Source organism: Canis lupus, chromosome 10 (genome assembly GCF_003254725.2).
Source record: "Canis lupus dingo isolate Sandy chromosome 10, ASM325472v2, whole genome shotgun sequence".
Classification (NCBI taxonomy): Eukaryota; Metazoa; Chordata; class Mammalia; order Carnivora; family Canidae; genus Canis; species Canis lupus.
Genome location: NC_064252.1, coordinates 22,842,619 through 22,863,278, shown reverse-complemented (window position 1 = coordinate 22,863,278; position 20,660 = coordinate 22,842,619). Strand labels below are relative to the sequence as shown.

The window sequence follows — 20,660 nt, the reverse complement described above, 5'->3', positions numbered from 1 at the left end:
TTTCTAAATCTTCATCTGACATTAAATAAAGCAAATCCCAAACAGATTAACTGTCGCACGGTTCTGCTCTGTCTTCTCAGTCTGCTCCCAGGCCTGGCTCGGGGCCGGGCGGTGGCGGCGGCGGGAGATGCCCGGGCGGCCAGCGGAGGTCCATGTGGCGCGCTAGGTGGGATCCCGGTGTCCTGAAGGCAGAGGCCCTGGCCCTCCTGCCCTGCGGCCTGGGCATGGCGTTCTCCCAGTCTCACGTGATGGCCGCTCGGAGGCACCAGCACAGCCGACTCATCATTGAAGTGGACGAGTACAGCTCCAACCCCACCCAGGCCTTTACCTTCTACAACATCAACCAGGGCCGCTTCCAGCCGCCGCACGTGCAGATGTAAGTGGGCAGCTCTGGGTGGGACTGACTGCGGACCCGGGGCCCGGCCGTCTCCACCTGTTGGCTGAAGGGCTTCTGGAATCCCAGGATCACCGAGGCTCCAAGTGGGGAGGGACGTGTGAGCAGCTGTGGTCACGGCCTGGGGGCCGATGCTGGCTCCAGTCCCTGTTTCAGTCGGCCAGGAGATGTTTCACAAATATTTAAAAATGAGGTGATGGCACATAAAAAAAAAAAAAAATCCAGACTTCTGGCTTTGCTTTACAAAACCGAAAGGCCTGGCGACTTCAGGCCCACAGGGGCTCCTGGTGATGTCTGGAGGTGGCGAGTTCCAGCTGCCCCCTCTTGGTATTTGGGTTGGTGACTCCTGGGCTAACTCACGTTCCTCATTGTACAGCTGTGGAAACTGAGGCCCAGAGAGGGAAGGGGGCTTGCTCCAGGCTCCAGGCAGGTTGGGACCCTAGTTTTGGGCTGGCTGGCTTCCCTGACCACCACCCCTCCCTTTTGTCCAGACACCCCCCACCCCCACTTCTGTTGAGAAAGCAGGGAGGCTTTCCTGAGAAACCGGGGAGTCCTGCCGCCTGCCCCTTGGGGCTGATGGGGAATACCAGGGCTGTCCCAGCAGGGTACAGACCGGATCCCCTGGGACTGCGGGGAAGCTTCCCCCGCCCTGGGTGGTTTCCTGAGGTCTGGAGAGGCCAAGTGGCAGGGGGGAAGCTCCTTGCATTCCTGGAAGACCCTTTTCCTCCTTTATCCTGGACTTCTTCCAAGGCCCTGAGCACCATCTCCAGGGAGCAGCGGTAACGTGGAGGCCTCGTGGCCCTTGCTTTGGGGAGCCTGGAGAATCAGGCTCGTGCACAACTTTGGAGAGTGAGGCCAGGGGCTTTTCACTCCCGGGCCAGGAGTTTGGGGGCAGGTGGCCGCTGCCCCTGGTGACTCTGTGGCTCCCTCAGGAACCAGCCCCTGGTGTAAAGGGTGGATGCGGAGAGATTCCTCATGGGAGGAAGGGCTCTGGACGGCAGGCGGGCAGCAGGCCTGGGGTGGGCTCCAGCGCTGTCTTCCCTCGGTGCTTGCTTGGGAAAATGCTCATTTCTGTGGGGACTGAGGTCTGGTGTTGTCACTGGCAGCTGACTATTTTTTGTTCCCCATTTCTACTTGGGGAACCACCTCCTATTTCCATGTTGGGGCCAGATTGGCAGATTGGGTCCGGATGGAGGGTCCTGGTTCTCATTACTCGATTTCTGAGGGTGGGGGACCTTGAGGCCTGGTGGGGCTGCTGCAGGGAGGAAGGCCGTCTTCCCTAGCTTGGTTTTCTCTTTTGTCCAGGGGGTTAGTCCTCCTGGGTTGGGCGTGACCAGGCCTGAGGTCCCGGGATGCTGGGCCGGACTCCTGCCCCAGTGGGAATGGGCAAGAGCAGCTGGGTTGCAGGCAGAGCAAGTGGGGCTCATGTAGCCTGTGCCCCTGTGCACCCCCTCTTAGAGGGGTCCCCGGGCACCAGAGATAATACCCTGCAGCACCACGCAGGGCTGTCACTTCCAGTGTCCCTGCCTGGACCCCACAGAACACCCAGCAGGCCCCAGCCCCAGAACAGAGCTAGGGGAACGGGGGAGGTCAGAGGGGAGGAGGGCCAGGGGGTGGAGGAAGGAGGAAGGACAGGAGAAGAGGACTTCTAGGTTGAGACCCAGAGGAGGCTGAGTGGGGGCAGCAGACTGGGAGGGCTGGGGCACCGGGGCCTCTGAAAACTGCCCAGCCGGCAGGGGGGTTTCCCATGCAGGCCCCTGCAGGCCAGGTTGGGTCCTGAGGCAGCGCAGTGAGCAAGCTCAGGAGAGAGGGGTGATGTCTCCCATTTAACCCACCAGCAGCTGTGGATTCAGGAGGTTTGTAAGCAGCTGCATAGCATGCTGGTTAGAAATGCGTGCTCTGAGCTCTCCTGCCCGGGTCTGAGCCCTGGCTCGGCCACTGACTTGTGCTGTGAATCTTGATGCCTCGGTGTCCCCATCTCTAAAATGCTGAGGACTAAGTAAGTAGATCCACACAGAGGGGCCAGGTAGCAGGTAGCAAATGTTCAGTGTTGTTAGTCCACCTGGGGCTGGGCTAGGTGCTTGGACTATGGGTCAGGGACAGAGCCCTGCCCACGCTGAGCTGACATTCCCGTGGGGCGGCAGACGGTTGGCACACATGTCACACAAGCGTGGAATAGCGTATGATGCTGGTATTGTGGAGGAAATGCTTCCTGGCCTGGGGTCACCCAGCTAGAGCACGGAGAGCAGATTCACCCCGGCCAGCCCCATTGCCATCTCTCCTGGCCTGGAGGAGTGGCTGCGTCCCGAGGCAGGGGTTCCTGGCTCCCGTTGGCAGTGGGGCTCAGGGGTTCAGGTAGTGCCCAGCGAAGAGCATGGGCTGAGCCCTGGTTCTGGGCTCCCGGTCTAGTGCTCCCTCATTGCCTGCTCAGGCCAGCCCGGTTCTGAAACACAACTTTACATAAAGCCGGGTGAAGCCAGGGCCATGCAGGGACTTGGGGGGCTGCTGCTTCCCACCCCCCTTCTTCCAGACTGCAGGCACCCAGCACGAGGGAAGCATGCGGGCTGCTGGCGGTGGCTGTGCAGGTTTCCATGGCGAGTCTCCGTCGAGGGAGAGACAGGAGGATGGATGCCGCTTCCTGACACGTGATTTATCACTGCCCTGGGCTTTGTCTCCAGGGTGAGGGAGCATGGGGGCCGTATTTAATAAATCCACAATTTATATTTAATAACAACAGTGACAACCCAAACATGGCCTCCGATTGAGCTGTGTGATTTATGTGGTTGCCCCCAGAGACCCGGTGGTGATGAGGCCGCCTTTGCCTGAGTAATGAATCTCTGGATCTGGGCCTCTGGGTTCAGGGCCCCAAGACCAAAGACCCCTCACCCTGAGGGCCCAGAAACCCTGTGGTGGCCTAGGGAGAGCCCTGGGTCTCTGCCCTGGGTGGCCTGGTGGCCCGGTGGCCGGTGAGAAGGCTTGATGGACGGGGTTATCCTGAGGGTCTGCCCTGGAGGTGCCTTGGGGGCTGGTGCCCGGCACAGTGACTCTTCCCTCTGGCCTTTAAATGGAATCCTGTTGGTGGAGACTTGCGTCATCCCGGTTAAAGGCCTCCAAGCACGGCTTGAGGAATGTAGCAGTGTGGCTGGAGGGTGGCTGTGGCCAGGCCTGGGGACGCCCCTGGTGTCCGGCTGCTGGACCTCCCAGCCGAGTCAGGTCTGGGCGTCGATCCCTCAACGGTGGGCTGTGGTCCCAGCCTGTCCTCACACCGAGAGGCCCCCAGGAGACAGTGGGGGTCAACCTTGAGCCCAGGGAGGCCAAAGGGAGAAAGCAGGAGAGAGGACTAAGCCTAGAACATTCTGGGCCTCTTCCTGTCTGAGTCCCTGCACATGTTGTCACTTCTGTGCTGTACCCCCGCCCCCCACGCTTTGTCCTGCCAACACAGACTCATTCTTCAGATCTCACCCAGCTGTCACTTCCTCGGGAAGGCCCTCTGACGGCTCTTCAGACTGGATCCCTGCTTCCCTCGAACCCGGCCCCAGCTCTAGGGTCTCTCCCTGCCACCAGCATGGGGCTGGTCCCTGGAGCCTAGCATGGCGGGCAGATGGGAAGAAGAAAGAAAAGGGAGTGAGGATAAGGCAGGGAGTACGGCCCTGGAAGAGTGGGGGAGATCAGGGAGGGCTTCCCGGGGGCAGCGGCATAACCCCTGGGCTGGAAGGACCAGCCAAAGAAAGGCCCAGAGGAAAGAAGGGAGGCGTGGGACTCAGGAGGGCAGCTTGGTGGGGTCACCTCCGAACAGAGGCCTTGTGAAGAGAGCGCTGGGCAGCTCTGTGACTCTGAGCTGACTGGTCACTGCCCCTCCTCTGGGACTCAGTTTCCACACTGTAGAATGAGGGGATGGGATTGGCAGGCTCTGCTATTTTTTTTTATTTTTTAAAAACATTTTATTTATTTATTCATGAGAGACATAGAGAGAGAGAGAGAGAGAGGCAGAGACCCAGGCAGAGGGAGAGGCAGGCTCCATGCAGGGAGCCCAACGTGGTACTCGATCCCGGGTCTCCAGGATCACACCCTGGGCTGAAGGCGGCGCTAAACCGCTGAGCCACCCGGGCTGCCCCAGGCTCTGCTATTCGGAAACACCGCGGTTGATGCCCGGTCACATATCTGGATGTGTAGTTTGAACCTCATTGCAGGAGGAAGTCCTCTGCCCCCCACTTCTGGCCTTCAGAGCTCCCCATTTCCCTGGGAGTGGAGATGACAGAGGGGATGGCCCCTGGCTTCTGATGTCCGTGGGTTTTGGGTCCAGGAGCCGCACTTCCAGGGAGCCAGGGGCTCACGGGTGATGGAGCCCTGAGAACGGAGCCAGGGCCCAGGGAGCGGCTGCGGGGGGCACTCATATCCAGCTCTCCACCCCGAAGGTCCTTGAGTTTTCACACCTTCTCCAGGAGGGAGCGGGCCGTCCCCACCTTGGAGAGTGGCCTGGAGGCTGGGAGGGTCCAGGGCACGGAGAGGTGACCCCGTGAGGGTGCCGGCCTAGGTCTGGGCGCCAGAGGTCGTGTTCTCTCTTCTGTGCCCTTCCTGCCACCGTGACCCCTGTGTTGGGCAGGGGAGAGGTGGCGACAGGTTTCAGGTCTCAGAGAGAGAGCTACAGGTGTCACTTCTCTAACCCCTGCAGAAATATCACTGGAGAATAACCACTTTGCTTTGTTTTCTCCTGCGCAGAAGGCATTGAGGTCAGATGTCCAAATTCCTGTTGTGAAGACCCAGGTTCAAATCAACTCTTTAACGTGCTAGCCAGGGCTTTGGATACGAGACTAACTTTTCCAACCTCAATAACTTCCGAGGGTTGCCATGACTCAGGTGTTAGCCAGGGTTTGGCATGACAAGTGTCAGAAGCCCAATGTGAATCGTCTTAAGGATGAAGGAGAGTTTATTGGCTCACCTAGTTAGTGAAGAAGTCCATGTTTGGATCCAGCTTCAGATACAGCTGGATCTAGGGGTTAAATTATGCTGTCAAGCTCCCCTACCTTCTTGGATGATCTCTCTCTTCCTTTCTCTTTCTTTCTTTCTCTTGACTCTTGTTCTTCTTCACTTCTGAACACTTCCAGTCTGGGTTTCTGGGAGCTCCCTGAGGGGACCTTAGTGGGTATCCTGTCCACAGGCATATCCCTTGTGAGTAGCAGGGGCCTGGCCTTTGGGAGGCACTCAGTAAGCATTTGTCCACAGGTTGACTGAATGAAATGAGCTGGAACTGGAAATAGTCCAGCCGGGTGTGAGTTCTGGAACCAAAAACCAGCTTCAAATTGCAGCTCCACTAACCTCCATGGCTGAGATCCTGGTCGAATGTTTTCTTAGCCTCAGTGTCCTCATCTGTGAAATGGGCACACCCATAGTACCCTGCCCGCCTGGTCATTGTGAGTGTGAAGACAGTGATTGCATGTCTTGCACTTACCTGATGACCAGCTCTCGATCTCTGGGAAGCATCAAGCACCCGTCTCATGACTGTTATTATTTCAAGGTTGAGCATTTGTTACAAGCCAAATAGCTGGAGGACTCTGCAGGGAAGTGAGAGTCTTTATTTTTTTCTCTGGGGATTATTAGGTTTGCATCCTCACTGAGCTCAGTAGCCTCGGGGTGGATGGAAATAAGCACACAGTTAATTAAAGAGCCTGGGCTCCAGCAGCGGGCCAGCCCAACTGGAGCCCCGAAACTCGGGCTGCTCTTGGCTGGCTGATGGCAGGTGAGGCTGAGGCCTGCTCAGGCTCCTTGCTGAAGGGTTCACGGGAGGACAGGTTGTTGGGACCAGAAGCGGCTCTGGAGGTGGCATCTTGCTCCCTGTCTCTCTCTTCTTCCTCTCTCTTGTCTCTTTGCGCCTCTGTCACCTTGTGGCATGCTCACAACCTCAGTGTGTATAGGGGTGAATAAATGAATGAGTGAATGAATCTGATTGGCTCACTCATGTTCCTATGCCAGGACAGGAGCCCAGTAGCAATCGGCTGCCCTTGGTCCAGGCTGTTGTGCTGGGGCAGGCAGGACGTACAGGTGATCACAGGCCTGGTACCTGCCACACTGTCTGTCAGAGGGTCAGGGGTGGGGAGGAGGGAAGGGACAGAGGGATGGGAGGGAGATTTTAGCTCCCAGACCAGCTCAGGTCCTACCTCCTCCAGGAAGCTTCTAGGGGGCCCCTCTCTTGGTTTGGGCCTTCTCTGGCTCCCAGCTTCTCTATCGCCCAATCAAAGCTGGTGGCCTTACTGTCACTGCCTGGCCAAGTCTGTCTCCACCATCAGGCTGTGATCTTGTGGCCTGGGATCAGGCCGGGCTCATCCCCCAGCACTGAGCCCCAGGCTGGCCCACAGTGGGTGGGCAGAATGTGCTGGGCTGAATGAATGCATGGATGCATGGATGCAGAGCAAGGAGGAAGAGCGCCCAGGGCCTTCTTGCTGGTCACTATCCGAGTCAGGGAATCTTCCTCTTCTCCCTGGTCACGCCTGCTCTGACCTGTGAGGGGGTCTAACCTGCCTTGACCACCCCCCTCAAGGGCCAAGCCTGCGCCCTCCCGTCCGGGCACCGTGATAGACGCAGAGAGGCTGGCTTGGCGCCTCCGACTGTGGTGGATAGAGCGTGCTAATGCTCCCTGCACATTAGCATGCTGAACCCACGTCTTTCGTAAGGTGTTAATTAAATTTCTTCGAAGTATATTGTCTGAAAAAAAAAAAGGATAATTAGAAAGATGTCTTTAAAAGTATTTATGTAACTGATATGGTACCGCTTTTGGTTTGCCGCATAATTAGATTTAAACACAACTCCTCGAGCGGCATACTCATTTGCAGAGAGCTGCTCGTTGAAATGTCATTGCGTTGTTTTTAAGAGTTTGGAGCCTGGCGAAATCATTCAGCTGAGGAGGCTGAGCGTGGTGGGGGGAGTACTGCACTGGGAAGCACAGAGCTGGGTTCGTGTCCCTCAGTCTACCTTTATTCCCTGGGACGCCCGGGGCCACTTGCTTGGTGTCTTCGTCTGCAGAGCCAGAGGGCTACGATGGGCTTCCCGAAGCAAGAAGTTAACATTTCTGCGGCTCTTTTAATTTTCTGGTAGTTTTTGCTTCGTGAGGTAGCTCCATTTTACAGGCAGGCAGAGCAAGGCCAAGTGGAAGGTCACACATTAGTGGTAAGTGGGAGAGCTGGGGTTCGAAGCCTGGTCTTCTGGTTCCAGGACACTTTTCCTACACATCCCTGGAAAGCCCTTGTTTTTTTGTTATGTTTTTAAAGCTTTTATTTACTTAGAGAGAGAGAGAGAGAGAGACAGCATGAGTGGGTGGGGGGAGAGGGATGAGCAGACTCCATGCTGAGCAGGGAGCCGACTTGGGGCTCAATCCCAGGACACCGGGATCATGACCTGGGCCAAAGGCAGATGCTTAACCAGCGGTGCCACCCAGGTGCCTCTGGAAAGCTCTTGTTTTAAAAATGATGGGACCATCTCAGAGTTTAGAAAAGCCGCTGCCTACCTTTCGTGCCTTGGTTTCACGTGCTCCCGTGAAATCCCTGCTTTTACATGGGCTCTCCCCAGATGCTGTGTGTGCTCCGCACGTGCTGGGGTGGGGGTGGGGGTAGTCAGCTCCTTCACTAGGACAAGAGGCTGTAGCCCTTGCATTCTTGATGGGGCTGATGGCACCCCTGAGGGGCGAAACTGGCTTTTGGGGGGTGAGAAAAGCTTATTCTTATTATTATAAAGCCCAGATAGACATACAGTGAGTGCATGAACAGATAGAGAGCTATCTGTGGTGTTAAAATCTCCTGGGAGGGGAGCAAATAGGGAAAAAACATCTAAAAAGGCCCTGCAGGGGGTGATAGGAAGGAGGGTTAGCTGTCACAATCACACTGTGCCCACCTCCGTGGGCCTTCCGAGGGCCCCGTGTTACAGAGGGGACACTGAGGCCCAGGGGACACCCGTTATTGCCCGGCTAGCAAGCTGGAGAGTTGGCACTCAGACTCCTGAGGGTTCGGGGTGGATGGGGTCTGAGCCGACGGGGCTGAGTTGCAGGTTTGGCCACGGGCCAGACACGGAGCACCTGCAGTGTCTTCTCTCCCTGCAGGGTGGACCCCGTGCCTCACGATGCCCCCAAGCCTCCTGGCTACACCCGCTTCGTCTGTGTGTCTGACACCCACTCAAGGACGGACCCCATCCAGATGCCCTATGGCGACGTGCTCATCCACGCCGGCGACTTCACGGAGCTGGGGCTCCCGAGTGAGGTGAAGAAGTTCAACGAGTGGCTTGGTAGGTGCTGGGCAGGAGGTGGCCTTGCTCTGCTGCCCCGTGAAGCCCTCCCTGTCCTCCCACTCTGTCATGCCTCGCCATCTCCTACCCCAGCACTCGATCCTTTTGGCCTGGGAGATGCCCCCGAGGGGATTTTGCCCAGGTTTGTTAACGTCTGCTTGCGTGTCTAGCCCCCCGCACGCCCCTGTGCCTGGTACAGGTAGGTATTCCATAAGTAATTGGTGAATGAATGATCAAATGGGTGAATGAATGAATGACTCTGGGAATGGCGATGCCGGGGCGGGCACTCGGCCATATGGACCACCCACCGCCATGGTGCCGGCTTCCCCCGGGAGGGGGCCTGGCTGCCAGCAGGGGGCCCGTGCAGGCTCCCCCAGGGGCAGCTGTTGGTGGGGGCTGCGGAGCTCTGTCCCACGCAGTGGGCGATGCTGGGCGGTGATTTATAAGCACATCCCCAGGGAATTGTCTTCAGCTTTTTGCTTTCTTCCCAAACAAAAGAGATAGAAATGTGGAGCACCCCCTGGGAGAAGCGGCTTGCTTGGAATCCAGAGAAACCTCAGAGGGGGTTTGTCTCTGCCGGGGCCTGCAGAGGGCCCCCAGTGGTCCTCGCTACAAGCTTCCGGGCTTGGAGGTGTGGGTGCAGAGCCGGCCACCTCCGTGCCCAGCCCGGCCTGCTGGCCCGCCAGCCGGTCCCACCCCCCCGGGTCCCTCCCGCTGCGCTGTTGGCTGGGAGCTTCGTGAGCAGAGGGCCAGGAGCGACGCGGGGAGGCTGCAGTGAGCGAGAGGCCTGGCTCTGCCAGTCGAGACAAATATTTACAAGCAAGGCCTTCCCCTCCGCTTGGCAGGCTTGGAGCTTTAAATATTGATTTTTCGAATGGGAAATTCTGATCAAGTGCCTTGCTTGGGCTGAAACGTGTGAAGGCCCGGGTGGGAGAGAGCAGAGAGCTCACGCAGGCTGGGTCTGCCACCGGCTCCTACCTGCCCCCGTGCTGCCTCCTAGGAAGGGAGCCTCGCTGGCATCTCACCCCCCCAGCTGTGGGTCCTCAAGGATGTGAGGCTGCGCTTGACTGAGCCAAGACTCCGTGTCCGAGGCAGATGCCAGGCTCCCACTGTGGGCCAGACCCGGTGTGTCGCTTTATTGTGTCCCCTTGCATGAATGAATGGGCGAATGAATGAATGGATGAATGAATGAATGACTCTGGGAACGGCGATGCTGGGGTGGGCACTCAGCTGTGTGTACCAGCATAAGTGACTTTTGGGAACCAGGTGAATTTGGGGACAGGGGCTGTTTTTGTCCCAATGAGGCAGTAGAGGATGTCGACCGAGGTTTTCAAGGGTGGGGACCGTTTCCGACGAGCCCCGGCCCCCCACGAGGTCCCATCCCCTGCAGTGGCTGAACGCACCCCACAGCTACCTGTGTGGTAGGGACGGTGCCACGTACTGTTGGTGCAGGGAAGGGGGCAGCTGAGGCCAGGCGTGTGGCAGGCATGAGAGGAGTCGCCGTGCGCTGTGGCCGGTGTAAGGGGCACTATGGGTGAGGGCCCTGGAAAAGACGGCTGGGCCGGCCACGACTCTGAGCCTCAGGAGAACTGGGGGTCCAGGGGCCCAGGACCGTAAGGTGGGCATTTTAGAAAGATGGCTCTACCTGCCTCTTCACGGAAGTCGGAACAGTGTGCCACAGGAATTGGGGGGGGGGGCTTCATAATTTGCACCTGGAGCTGGATTGATCTATTTGCCTGGCTCGTGGTGAGTGAGGGGTGTGAGCTTACAGAGGGGTCTCCCTTTCAGAAAGGGTTCCTTTCCCCCAGGCTTTTCCCCTTTGCTGCCTCGAAGTGTTGAAGTGCCAAGGCCTGTCATTCATGTGGGGTGGGGTCGGGGGGCTCAGACCCAAGAATGGGGAGCCCCTCTTCTACTTGACCAAGAGGTAAGGAATTCGCACATGAGCGAACATTTAAATAGGAGTGGACTTTTTGGGGACCTGCCTGTTTTTTATTTTATTTTTTTAAAGATTTTATTTATTTACTCATAAGAGACACAAAGAAAAGAGAGAGAGAGAGAGAGAGAGAGAGAGAATGAGGCAGAGACACAGGCAGGAGAAACAGGCAGAGGGAGAAGCAGGCTCCATGCAGGGAGCTGGATGTGGGACTCGATCCCGGGTCTCCAGGGTCACACCCTGGACCGAAGGTGGCGCTAAACCGCTGAGCCACCTGGGCTGCCCTGTTTTACAAAAGTACGACTCAGCCTCCGTGGGCTGGCAGTCCGGGTCTCCCGGGATGTGATCGTGGCTGAGAGCTGGGCGGTGCACACATTAGGTCCACATAGGTTCATCCACCCGGGCAGGTGTGCATGTGCTTTTTTAGACAGCTAGTGTTTGATGAATGGTAATATGTGCCAGGCACTGTTCTATGCCCTTTGGGTGTGTCATCAGATCATTTAATCCTCCCGACAACAGAATGAGGCAGGAGGTGTTATCGTCCCCATTTTGTAGAGGAGAAAACCGAGGCCCAGAGAAGGGAAGTGACTCATCCAAGGCCATGCAGATAGTAACCCTGGCGGTTAGTTGGGCTCCGGAGCTGAGCTCTTGCTCACCTCCATCTCCTTTCTTGTTCTTCTTATGGTGAAATGTCTCTGATCCAATGTAAAGGTGTAGACGTCGCCATGTGGGGCAAGATGTCCTGGGTCTGCTTCCTGCCCAGGTAATGACAGAAGCCACATGACCTCTCTGAGCTTCAGTGGCCTCATCTTAGATGCCGGGAGCCAGGCTCCTGTTGCCCTGCCTACCTCTTTGGAGGTAGGTTGTTTGCAGGCTCCCTTGAGTGGAGGAATTGATCGGATCTTGTAAACTGTGAAGTGCTGCTACATGGTACAGTGGCTGCCGCGAGCTGGCATTTCCCCCCTGGGGTGGAGACAGGCGTCATGGGCGGGTCCCACAGGACAGGGGACATCTGGTCAGGAGGTTGAGCCATGGGGGAAGTCGCTGAGCAGTTTGTGCAAAGTTTGTGGAGTTTGTGGGAAGCGTTGCTGTATGTTCTCAGCTATGTCTGCAGTTTACACACACGTGCACACACGCATGCACACACACACACACAGAGGAACGACCAGAAGGAAGGACTCATTCACCCATTCAGTCTGCTTCACTGAGAACCCACCACGTGCCACCTGTGTCGCGGGCTCTGGGGTGACATGGGGCGGGAGGGACCGAGCAGGCTGGCATTCTGGTGATGGGGACACAACTGCATCTGGGGAGGCAGGCTGGTGCTCACATAGGCCTGTGGGCCGGACACTGGAGTTTGGGGTTGATTCTAAGTGTGATGGGGATTTTGGGAGGTTTGTGTGTGTGTGTGGGGTGACCTTTAAAAACATGTTCAAAGGCCTGGGCTGCAGAGTTAGAGTGGAAGCAGGGAGGCCAGTGAGGGCAAAGTGTTTGGAATGTTCCAGAACTGATGTCTGAGCAGGAGGATCATGGGAGATTTTCCTCTTTGTGGTTTTCTCTCTCCTCCACCTCGATTTTCTATAGGGAGCATGTGTTATTCTGCTGGCATTGTGTGGAGGCAACAGTAAGATCTTATTTTATTTTTTTATCTTATTGTTTTTAAAGAAATCTTGGCCTCTCCAGTATCTGGTACAGAGTGTGTCCCAGGATGGGGGTGGGTCCTGGTGTCACCCAGCCACTCTGGAGGTCTCCTGAAGCCCTTCCCTAGGCCAGCAGGGTCCCACCCACCTCACGGCCCCACTGGCCCAGGCTCTTCTCCTCGGGTAAGAAAGTTATCGGTTTGAAATTCACAGCCGGCTTCTTCCTTGTTCATTGATGTCATGGAAAACATTTAAAACCATATTCCAGGGGCCACCCCCGGATGGACAAGAGGAGATTTAAAAACTTAATAGAGGCCTTCTTTATAAATCAAGTTTAGGCGCCTAACTGGAGGCGTGTGGCTAAATTCAGGCTGACTCTAATTTGCGGCAGGTGCACTGCCCTGGGCTTGGCTGTGAGTGGTGCCCATGCTTTGCCCACTTGCAGGGTTCTGTGGGAATGAGTTCATTGGAGGGGGTGGCTTTGGGGGGTGACCGGGTTCTCCTGAGACCATTAATATCTTTCCTGTTGGCCATTAATAGATCAAATATATTCATGAAATAGAAATGCCAGCTTGATTTGTAAATGTTCCAGTGAACAGCTAAAAAATTGCTAGGGACAGGCTTTTTTTTTGGCTATGAAGAGTGAAAAGAAGGGCAAAACTGGCTGAAAATGGACGAGAATGTGCTAGAAGCTCCTTGCTCCTCCACAGCCAATGATCTCAGTGTCACCCGAGCCGCACTGGCTGACTGCAATCCTTGTTCCCCACTCTTGGCTCATGCTCTCCCGTCAGTGGGGAGCGTTCCCCCTCCGGAGTCCGGCCCACCCCCGGCGTCTGGGAAGCCTGCCCCACCCCGTTTGGCAGCACCGGTCGCCCTTCCCACTGTGCACTCAGAGCTCCCCATTCAGGCCCTGGTGGTGGCCCTCCCCTCGTGGCAGGGAATTTGTCTGTGCCTTCGTGCCCCTGTCCCCCCCAGACTGTCGGTCCCTGGTGGGTAGGGCTGAGCCTCATCCCCAGCAGCGGCCAGCACTGGGCCCTGGACGGAGGCTGTGGGTTCGGGATGACTGGAGTGAGAGGCACCCTGGTGCAGCGGGAGCCCGTCCCTGTGTCCCCAGCAGGGCGGTGTGCAGCGGACTACCTGCCGCTGGGTGGGAACTGCAGTAAGAGGGGCTCAGAGGAGGGCAGGGCTGCGATGCAGAAGGGCGTGAGCTCTGGCTGTCACAACACTGGAACTTAGGGTGAGTCTGAGGAGACCCAGAGTCAGAGCCTGAGTTGGGGTCTCCACGATGAGGCCAGGAGCTGAGGCCCCCAGGGATCTGGAACCCAACCAAGGAGGGCCACGTGGAGATGTGGGGTCCCCCGAGGCCAGGGGTGCTGAGGGCAGGAGGAGAGGTTGAGCCCCAGTAGCACCTACCTCCCAGGGTGCTGGTTGACCTGGGGCCTTGACACCATGCACATTTGACCCCGGGTGCAAACACCGGGCCCTTGGCTCTGAGTGGCGGCTGTGCCCTCAAGACCTGTCAGCGTATGAGCCGAGTTGCCCAGCGCCACGGGGCTTGCTCGCTGACTAGTGGGTGCCGGGCTGGCCTCCTCAGCCCCAGCCAGGAGAGGCCTGCAGCCTTGTAGCCCTCACTCCACCCCCAGCTCCCTGGCCTCAGCCCCCTGCCCGGCCCCGGGAGTGAGCCCCGAGGCTGCTGGCGCCGTGTCCTCACCTCTCCTCTCCTCTCCTGGCTTCTCCTCCGGCCTGGACGCCGCCCCGTCTCCCTTGGGTTCTGCTGCAGCTCCCACGCCGCCGTCCTCTCGCACTGCCGTGTCCGCCCTGTCTGTTCCTTGTATTGCTCCTGAGGGGGCTCCCCGTGGGGCCAGCCTGGGCCCTCAGCTTCTTTCCAGATGACAGTCACTCGGGCCCCCAGCGCTTGCTCCAGCCCAGACCCGCAGCACCTCCAGCCCCCCGTCCGCCGCCAGCTTTCTCTTTGAGATCCAGCTGGTGTATTGTTCACTCTTTCTAGAAGGCACTTCCTCCTGGGCGTCCACTGGAATTTCAGGCTCATTCTGTCCCAAACCTGTGACCCGTTCCCCTAGGCTACACACCCCTCCAGTGTGACCCCCCCCAACCCCATCCACAGATCCTGTGCCCTCTCCCTTCCCCCCGAGGCTGGTATCGGCTGTCACTTAGTGTTATTCTGACCCCACTGCTGTCTGCTTGTCCCCTCCACCTGCTTGTGTCACCTGCTGAACCACTGTGGGGACCCAGGCTCGCCTTCCTCCCACAGGATCCTGTGAGCCCCTGGGGGGTGGACACGGTGCCCCGGTCAGCGTGGGGGGTCTCGCGGCCCAGCCCTACCTGGTGCCTGGAGGGTGTTTGTTGAATAAAGCACGGAGAGGTCTGTATAGCACCCGACACACCAGTTAATTAAGTGGCACTACCCTTAGCAGAATCAGGCAGGGGAGGAAGATGAGGGCCTGGTAATGGAGTATTTGGAAGTTATAATTAACTTTTTACTGGTGCCCTAGCATGAAACGATATATAAGACAATATAAAAGGGGTCCAAGGATTTAGTTAAATAGAGCTGGGTCTTTTGCAAGTAAACCCTTAATTAAAATCTGTGAGGGAGGCAGGGAGAGGAAGGGAAATGCAGAAATCACTCTGAGGCGGAGTCTTTGGTTCCTGCCTCGTCTGCCACCGCATGTTGAAGGCCCGAGGGCCGCAGAAACCCGCGCTGCCCACAGTCCTTTTGTCTCTTTGTGGTGCCGTCCAGCGGCCCATGGAGTGGGCTCCAGGTCGGGGTGAGGGGCCCCGGGAAGGAGCAGGGTGCTGGGCCTCCCCCCAGGTGGGTGCTGGAGGCTGGAGGCTGGAGGCTGCTCCAGGCCACAGGGATTGTTAGAATTTGTGGGAAGTGATGTCTTCCGTGCAGCCTCAGCCACTTCTCTTCCTGGGGCAGCCCAGCTTGTGGCTGGTCCCCGCTCTCCGGTCCACCCTTCCTGTTTTTTTTTTTTTTTAATTTTATTTATTTATTCCTGAGAGACACAGAGAGAGGCAGTGACACAGGCAGAGGGAGAAGCAGGCTCCCTGTGGGGAGCTCGATGGGGGACTCGATCCCAGGACACTGGGATCACGCCCTGAGACAAAGGTAGACCCTCAACCACTGAGCCACCCAGTTGTCCCCCTGGTTCACCCTTCCTGTGGGGAGAAGCCACCCTCCCTGTGTCACCCTCAGCTCGGTCCCCAGCCGTGTAATCCTTATCCCTTTAGCTTGTACTTTCTGCCTTCCACCCTTCCTGCCTCCTCTCACCAAGCACTCCTCACCTGTGTGCAGGTCACCTAGTTGCCGCCCTTAGGCCGTGACCTCACCCCACTTTCACGGCTTCATGCTCCGTACTTGCCACGTGGTGTTCTTCCTGACAGCTGCTGGGGAGTTCTGGGGGGGCATCCCACATTTTAGGTACCAGGCTGCAGAGACAGTACCTGGGTGTTCCCACTCGTGGCTGGCACTGTCCCCCATCCCCGTGCACCCAGCTGTGGAGCGGGATGCTTTCTGGGTTCCGCCAGGCGCTGCCGGCTTGCTCTCCAGGCAACAGAGCCAGTGCACTGTCTGGCAACATGGGGACGGGGCGAGTGAAGGTGGGACCTGGCTGTGGCCCGAATCCCCAGGGGTGTAAGCTGCTCAGGCTCTGCGGGGACAGGGCTCACAATGATCCGTGGCCAGGACCCACAGCCTCTTCACTGAGCAGGGGACGGAGCACTGAGTGGCCAACCTGCATAAAGTGTGACATGTGGACTGTGTGTTCATTAAGACCCTCCTGGTGCTCCTACCCAGCTGTCCAGGCAATAGTGCCCAGTCCACACTCTTGGCTTCTGGGCCTTGGGTGGGTCGGGCCTCCCTGCTGGGCTGGGGCCGTGGGAGGACAGGGGAGGGGTCCTTGCTCACCCCAGTCAATACATGTCTGAACTGCCCATCATGTTCGCTGGCTTGGTGTTGGAGGTTCAAGGATGGCACCACAGGTACAGCCTCTGCCCCAAGGGCCTGAGGACAAATGCAGGATGGGTTATAAAGATGAAACAAAGTAAAGAGACAGGATCGTTTTGGTGATTAGATCAGTAAATCAGGTCAACAAACAGGGGAGGTGATAGTGACTGGGGCAGGGGTTTATCTGACATAAGGTGACCTGGGAAGCCACCTCCAAAAGGGTTCTGAGCTGAGAAGCACCCAGTTCTGAATTGCCTGGTGTGTAGCTTCAGGCCCGCAAGGCTGAGCCCAGTAGTCATGGAGGCCCAGGGTGGAGGCCCAGGGAGGAGGCCCAGGGTAAAGGCCCAGGGAGGAAGCCCAGGGAGGAGGTCCAGGGTAAAGGCCCAGGGAGGAGGCCCAGGGAGGAAGCCCAGGGCGGGGACCCAGGGAGGAGGCCCAGGGAGGAGGCCCAGGGAGGAGACCCAGGCCTGCTAATCGGCAGCCCGCAGCCAGGGTGAAGACATGGATTTTATTCTAGATGTTAAGGAGGCCACTGGGGCTCAGGCAGGGAAGGGACAGGGTCCGACTCAGTGTTTTGAAAGAGTCCTTTGTCTGTTGGGTGGAGCTGGGCTGTGGCAGGCCAGGAGGACACGGGGCACCAGGAGAGCCTATACGGGTGTCAGTGAGAGGCAGGGGGAGCTGGGACCGGACCTGGGGGCAGGTGAGGGGACAGAGCACAGTGCCGGCTTTGGCTGCAGTTTGGAGGTGACATCCACAGGATTGGCTGATGGGAGGTATGGGTGGAGGGTGAGGGCGATTGCTGACCTGGCGTCCACAGAGCCAAAGCGGGCCTGGCGTGAGGTGGGCACTCCACAAGTATTTGTTAAGCAAAGGAAGAAAAGAAAAGAGAAATTTTACAATGCAGTCACATGAATCAAATTGTCCAGCCAACTTTTTTTGTTTTTCGGTTTTTTAAGATCTTACAGTGATCATCACTGAGTACATACGGTAGACCTAAAATGGATCCTGGTTCATTTGCTCGTTAGCTGGACACCATGGCCTGATTCAGACATTTCCAGAAACACGTTATTCTCGCAAAGACTCAAGACTGAATATTTAATACAAAAATATTCTTGGGCTTCGGTCCCCGTGTCGTTTCTGGCAGCTCTGCTCAGGAGCTGGTTGTTGTCTGAGGATTTTGGTTGCAGGTAGCATAGTGGCCAATGTGACTGATGGACGTGTGCTCGCCTCAGTGCAAGGTTGATGCTCAGATGAAAAATGGGTGAATGGTCCGGCAGAGATTTGGTGTTCATTTTAAAAATTGAATTTCTATATTCATAAAAAAAATCATCACAAAGCCAAAGTGTGTTTTGGAGGCTAAAAGAAAGAAAATTACCTTCCAATAAAGATGAAAAAAAAAGGTCTAGAATTTTAAGTTGTGGTCCAATGATGTTAGGTAGCCATAATTACAGTATGTGTAAGTCCCTTGAAAGGTGTGCTTATGTGCTAATTAGCTTTTTTAAAAAGACTTTATTTATTATTTATTTTAGAGAGAGAGAGAGAGCAAGGGGGAAGGGCAGAGGAGGAGGAGGAGGGAGAGAGAGAGGGAGAATCTCAAGTAGACTCCACATTGGGCTTAACCTCCCAACCCTGAGCCAAAGTTAAGAATCAGATGCTCAACCAACTGAGCCACCCAGGCACCCCTTAAGTGCTAATTATTTATTTACAACAGATTGGCTTTGGAAATAAATGAGACCCACTGGTGTGTGTGTGTGTGTGTATGTGTGTGTGTATTTCAAACATGTTTTACAGTATCACCGTCCTAAAAATTTCTGCCTTAGGTTAAAAACAACAACAACAAAATTATGTTTAAACAAGGTACAGATGAACATCCCTGAAAAGCCTGGGCTCTCTGAAATGTTCTTCCTTTGTTTCATTTTGTTATTTTGGGGGATTTTTTTTGGCTTGCTTATTTATGTACCATTTTGTGCTGAAAGATTTAAGATGGTTTATTTTTATTTATTATTTATTTTTTAAAGATTTTATTTATTTATTCGTGAGAGACAGAGAGGGGGAGAGAGAGAGAGAGAGAGAGAGAGAGAGAAGAGAGGCAGAGACACAGGCAGAGGGAGAAGCAGGCTCCATGCAGGGAGCCCGATGTGGGACTCGATCCCAGGACTCCAGGATCAGGCCCCGGGCCAAAGGCAGGCGCTAAATCGCTGAGCCACCCAGGGATCCCCTAAGATGGTTTATAAAAATAGTAAGAATAGTAAAACGGTAGAATATTGATGATAAATTAAAAGCCAAGATTTAAAGAAAAGAAATTAGAGTACTTCAGAAAGAAGGCCCGGGGCTACATGGACCCTGTGAGCTGGAAATCAGAGACTGAGCCTCCTGGGGGCCGAAGTGAAAAGGGAGATGCATTTAACCAATGGCTTTGATGACTGAGAGGAGGAAATGTGCAAGCCCCTCTGACTGATCCATCCCCGTGCCATGTTGGGTGTCCATCTCATTCAGCTGTGAGTATCTTGAACACCAGACATGTGTCCCTATCTTTTCTGTGTAGGAGGATCTTGGTAAAGATTTTTGTATTTGGATAATAACAACAAATATTTGGTGTTTCCCAGTATATTAAATGCGTCCGTTTCTGCCATTCACTGTGTGCCCCACCCCCACCCTTAGGATTGATTGAAGTTTCTTTTTTTCCCCTCTACTGATTTGGAAATTCTACATTCTTTTTCAATTTGTTTAGTGGTTACTCATAAATTTTTAATATGCATCTGACTTAACTCCGTCTAAAATTAATCAACGCCTCCATTCTTCCCTGAAGGTCCCTGGAACGCACCTACCCCATCCCCTCGCTGCCATCTTATATATCTTTGCTGTCTGATGTCTCACCTCTGATTTGTTTTTAAGCCTGCCCTGAAGTAGGCATCATCATGATTATTAATAATAATTGTTTCCAGTTTATACGTGATTGTTTACTCAACATATGTTTGCTGAGTACTTGTTATGGTGCTGGGCATGCCTCTAAGCGCTGGAGGTGAGGTAGTGAATGAACAGAGGACAGGCCATGGGTAAAGAGAGCTCTAGTATGTGGGAGAATCAGGATAAGGGGTCAGGGCAGAACCTTCTGATGAGGTGACATTTGAACAAAGAACTGAATGGTGGAGCTGGTCAGGGAGGGCGTTCTGGGCAAAGGCAGCAGCTCTGAATTAGCAGTGCTGGTGACACCTTTGGGACCCCCTGGGAGGCACATGGCTGGATTGCCATGGAGGGCTTGAGGGAGGAGAGTGGGGGAAGCAGTGGCTGGATGGGGGATGGGAACCAAGTAGGGAAGGCCAGGCGGCTTCATGTAGGAAGTGATACTTGAGGGAGGCCTTGGCATTTGGGCAGTGTTTGGTCAAGTGAAGGCTGGGTTCAGGCCTTCCTGCTCGAAGGGGCAGGCCAACCAAGGGTCTGAGGCTGGAGCTCTGTCTTGCCATCGGTTTGCAATCGTTCACTCACTCAACAAACATTTATTGAGGACCTCTCTTGTCCTAGACCCTGTGCTAGGTGCTGAGGATACAGGTAGCAAAACAAATAAGACTTCCACTAAGAGACGTATATGTAAGAAAACACCATGGCATGATGGAGATGGGGTGAAATGATAGCCTGTGGCCAAGTTAGACCCATCTAGGTTTAAGTCATAGTTCACCTGCTTCCCAGGTATGAGACCACGGGCAGGTGACTTACCTGCCCTGGGTCTTAGGTCCCCGCCTGTACAATGGATCCTCCCAGGCTGGTGGTCGTGGGGAGGAGGGATGACGTGTTAATAACCACAGGGGCTCGGAGGCTTTGCTGGGTTTCCCTCTAGGACCCTCCTCTTCACCCTGCAGGGCATCTTTACTCCTTAGTGCTCATTCGAGGCTGTGGAACCATTGGAGGGAATTGTTGGTTAGTAGAAAAATACCAGCTGGGTCATTCAAGAGTTGGAGAAGCAAGATTTTTCTTGCTGGTGTGCTTCTTTTCTTTTCTTTCTTTTTTTTTTTTCTACCAACGTGGAGAGACGAGTTCGGATATGAAATAAGCCCGTGGGTTTTTTTTTAAATGTCATTTTCATGCTGGACTTCATTCCAAAACAGGAATAGTCAACAGCCAGAACATCCTGGCTAGCACAGAAATGAAATATTCCATCCCCGTGTGCACACAAACTTCTGAAATGTCTGGAAGATCCCACCATTTCCCTGTCCGCACCTTCCCCCGCTTGCCTCCTGCACCCAGACTCAGCATAGACTTTATCGGAAGCTCTGTGTCGGGTTTGGTTTGGAGATTGTGATCACCACCTAGAGAGGGTGTGGAAACGGCCCTGTCCTACTGCTGCTGTTTTTCCCGAGCTGCCCCTGCTCACGGGGCGTCTCCCCACCTGGTGTCTCGCATAAGCCTCACAGCTCGCCCTTCTCAGACTTTAGGCACGTGAGAAGCTGCTGGAGAGGGACT

General features: G+C 55.5%; 1 protein-coding gene across 3 annotated transcripts in view; it reads left to right on the top strand.

Moving 5' to 3' along the window:
- Window positions 1-20,660, top strand: part of MPPED1 (metallophosphoesterase domain containing 1) — a 77,890-nt gene that overhangs the window by 13,343 nt on the left and 43,887 nt on the right. For all 3 annotated transcript variants that reach the window (XM_025457228.3, XM_025457247.3, XM_025457238.3), the window contains exons 2-3: window positions 81-376; window positions 8,481-8,662. In XM_025457228.3, the coding sequence (XP_025313013.1) occupies window positions 81-376; window positions 8,481-8,662 (478 nt within the window). The remainder of the gene's footprint in view (window positions 1-80; window positions 377-8,480; window positions 8,663-20,660) is intronic.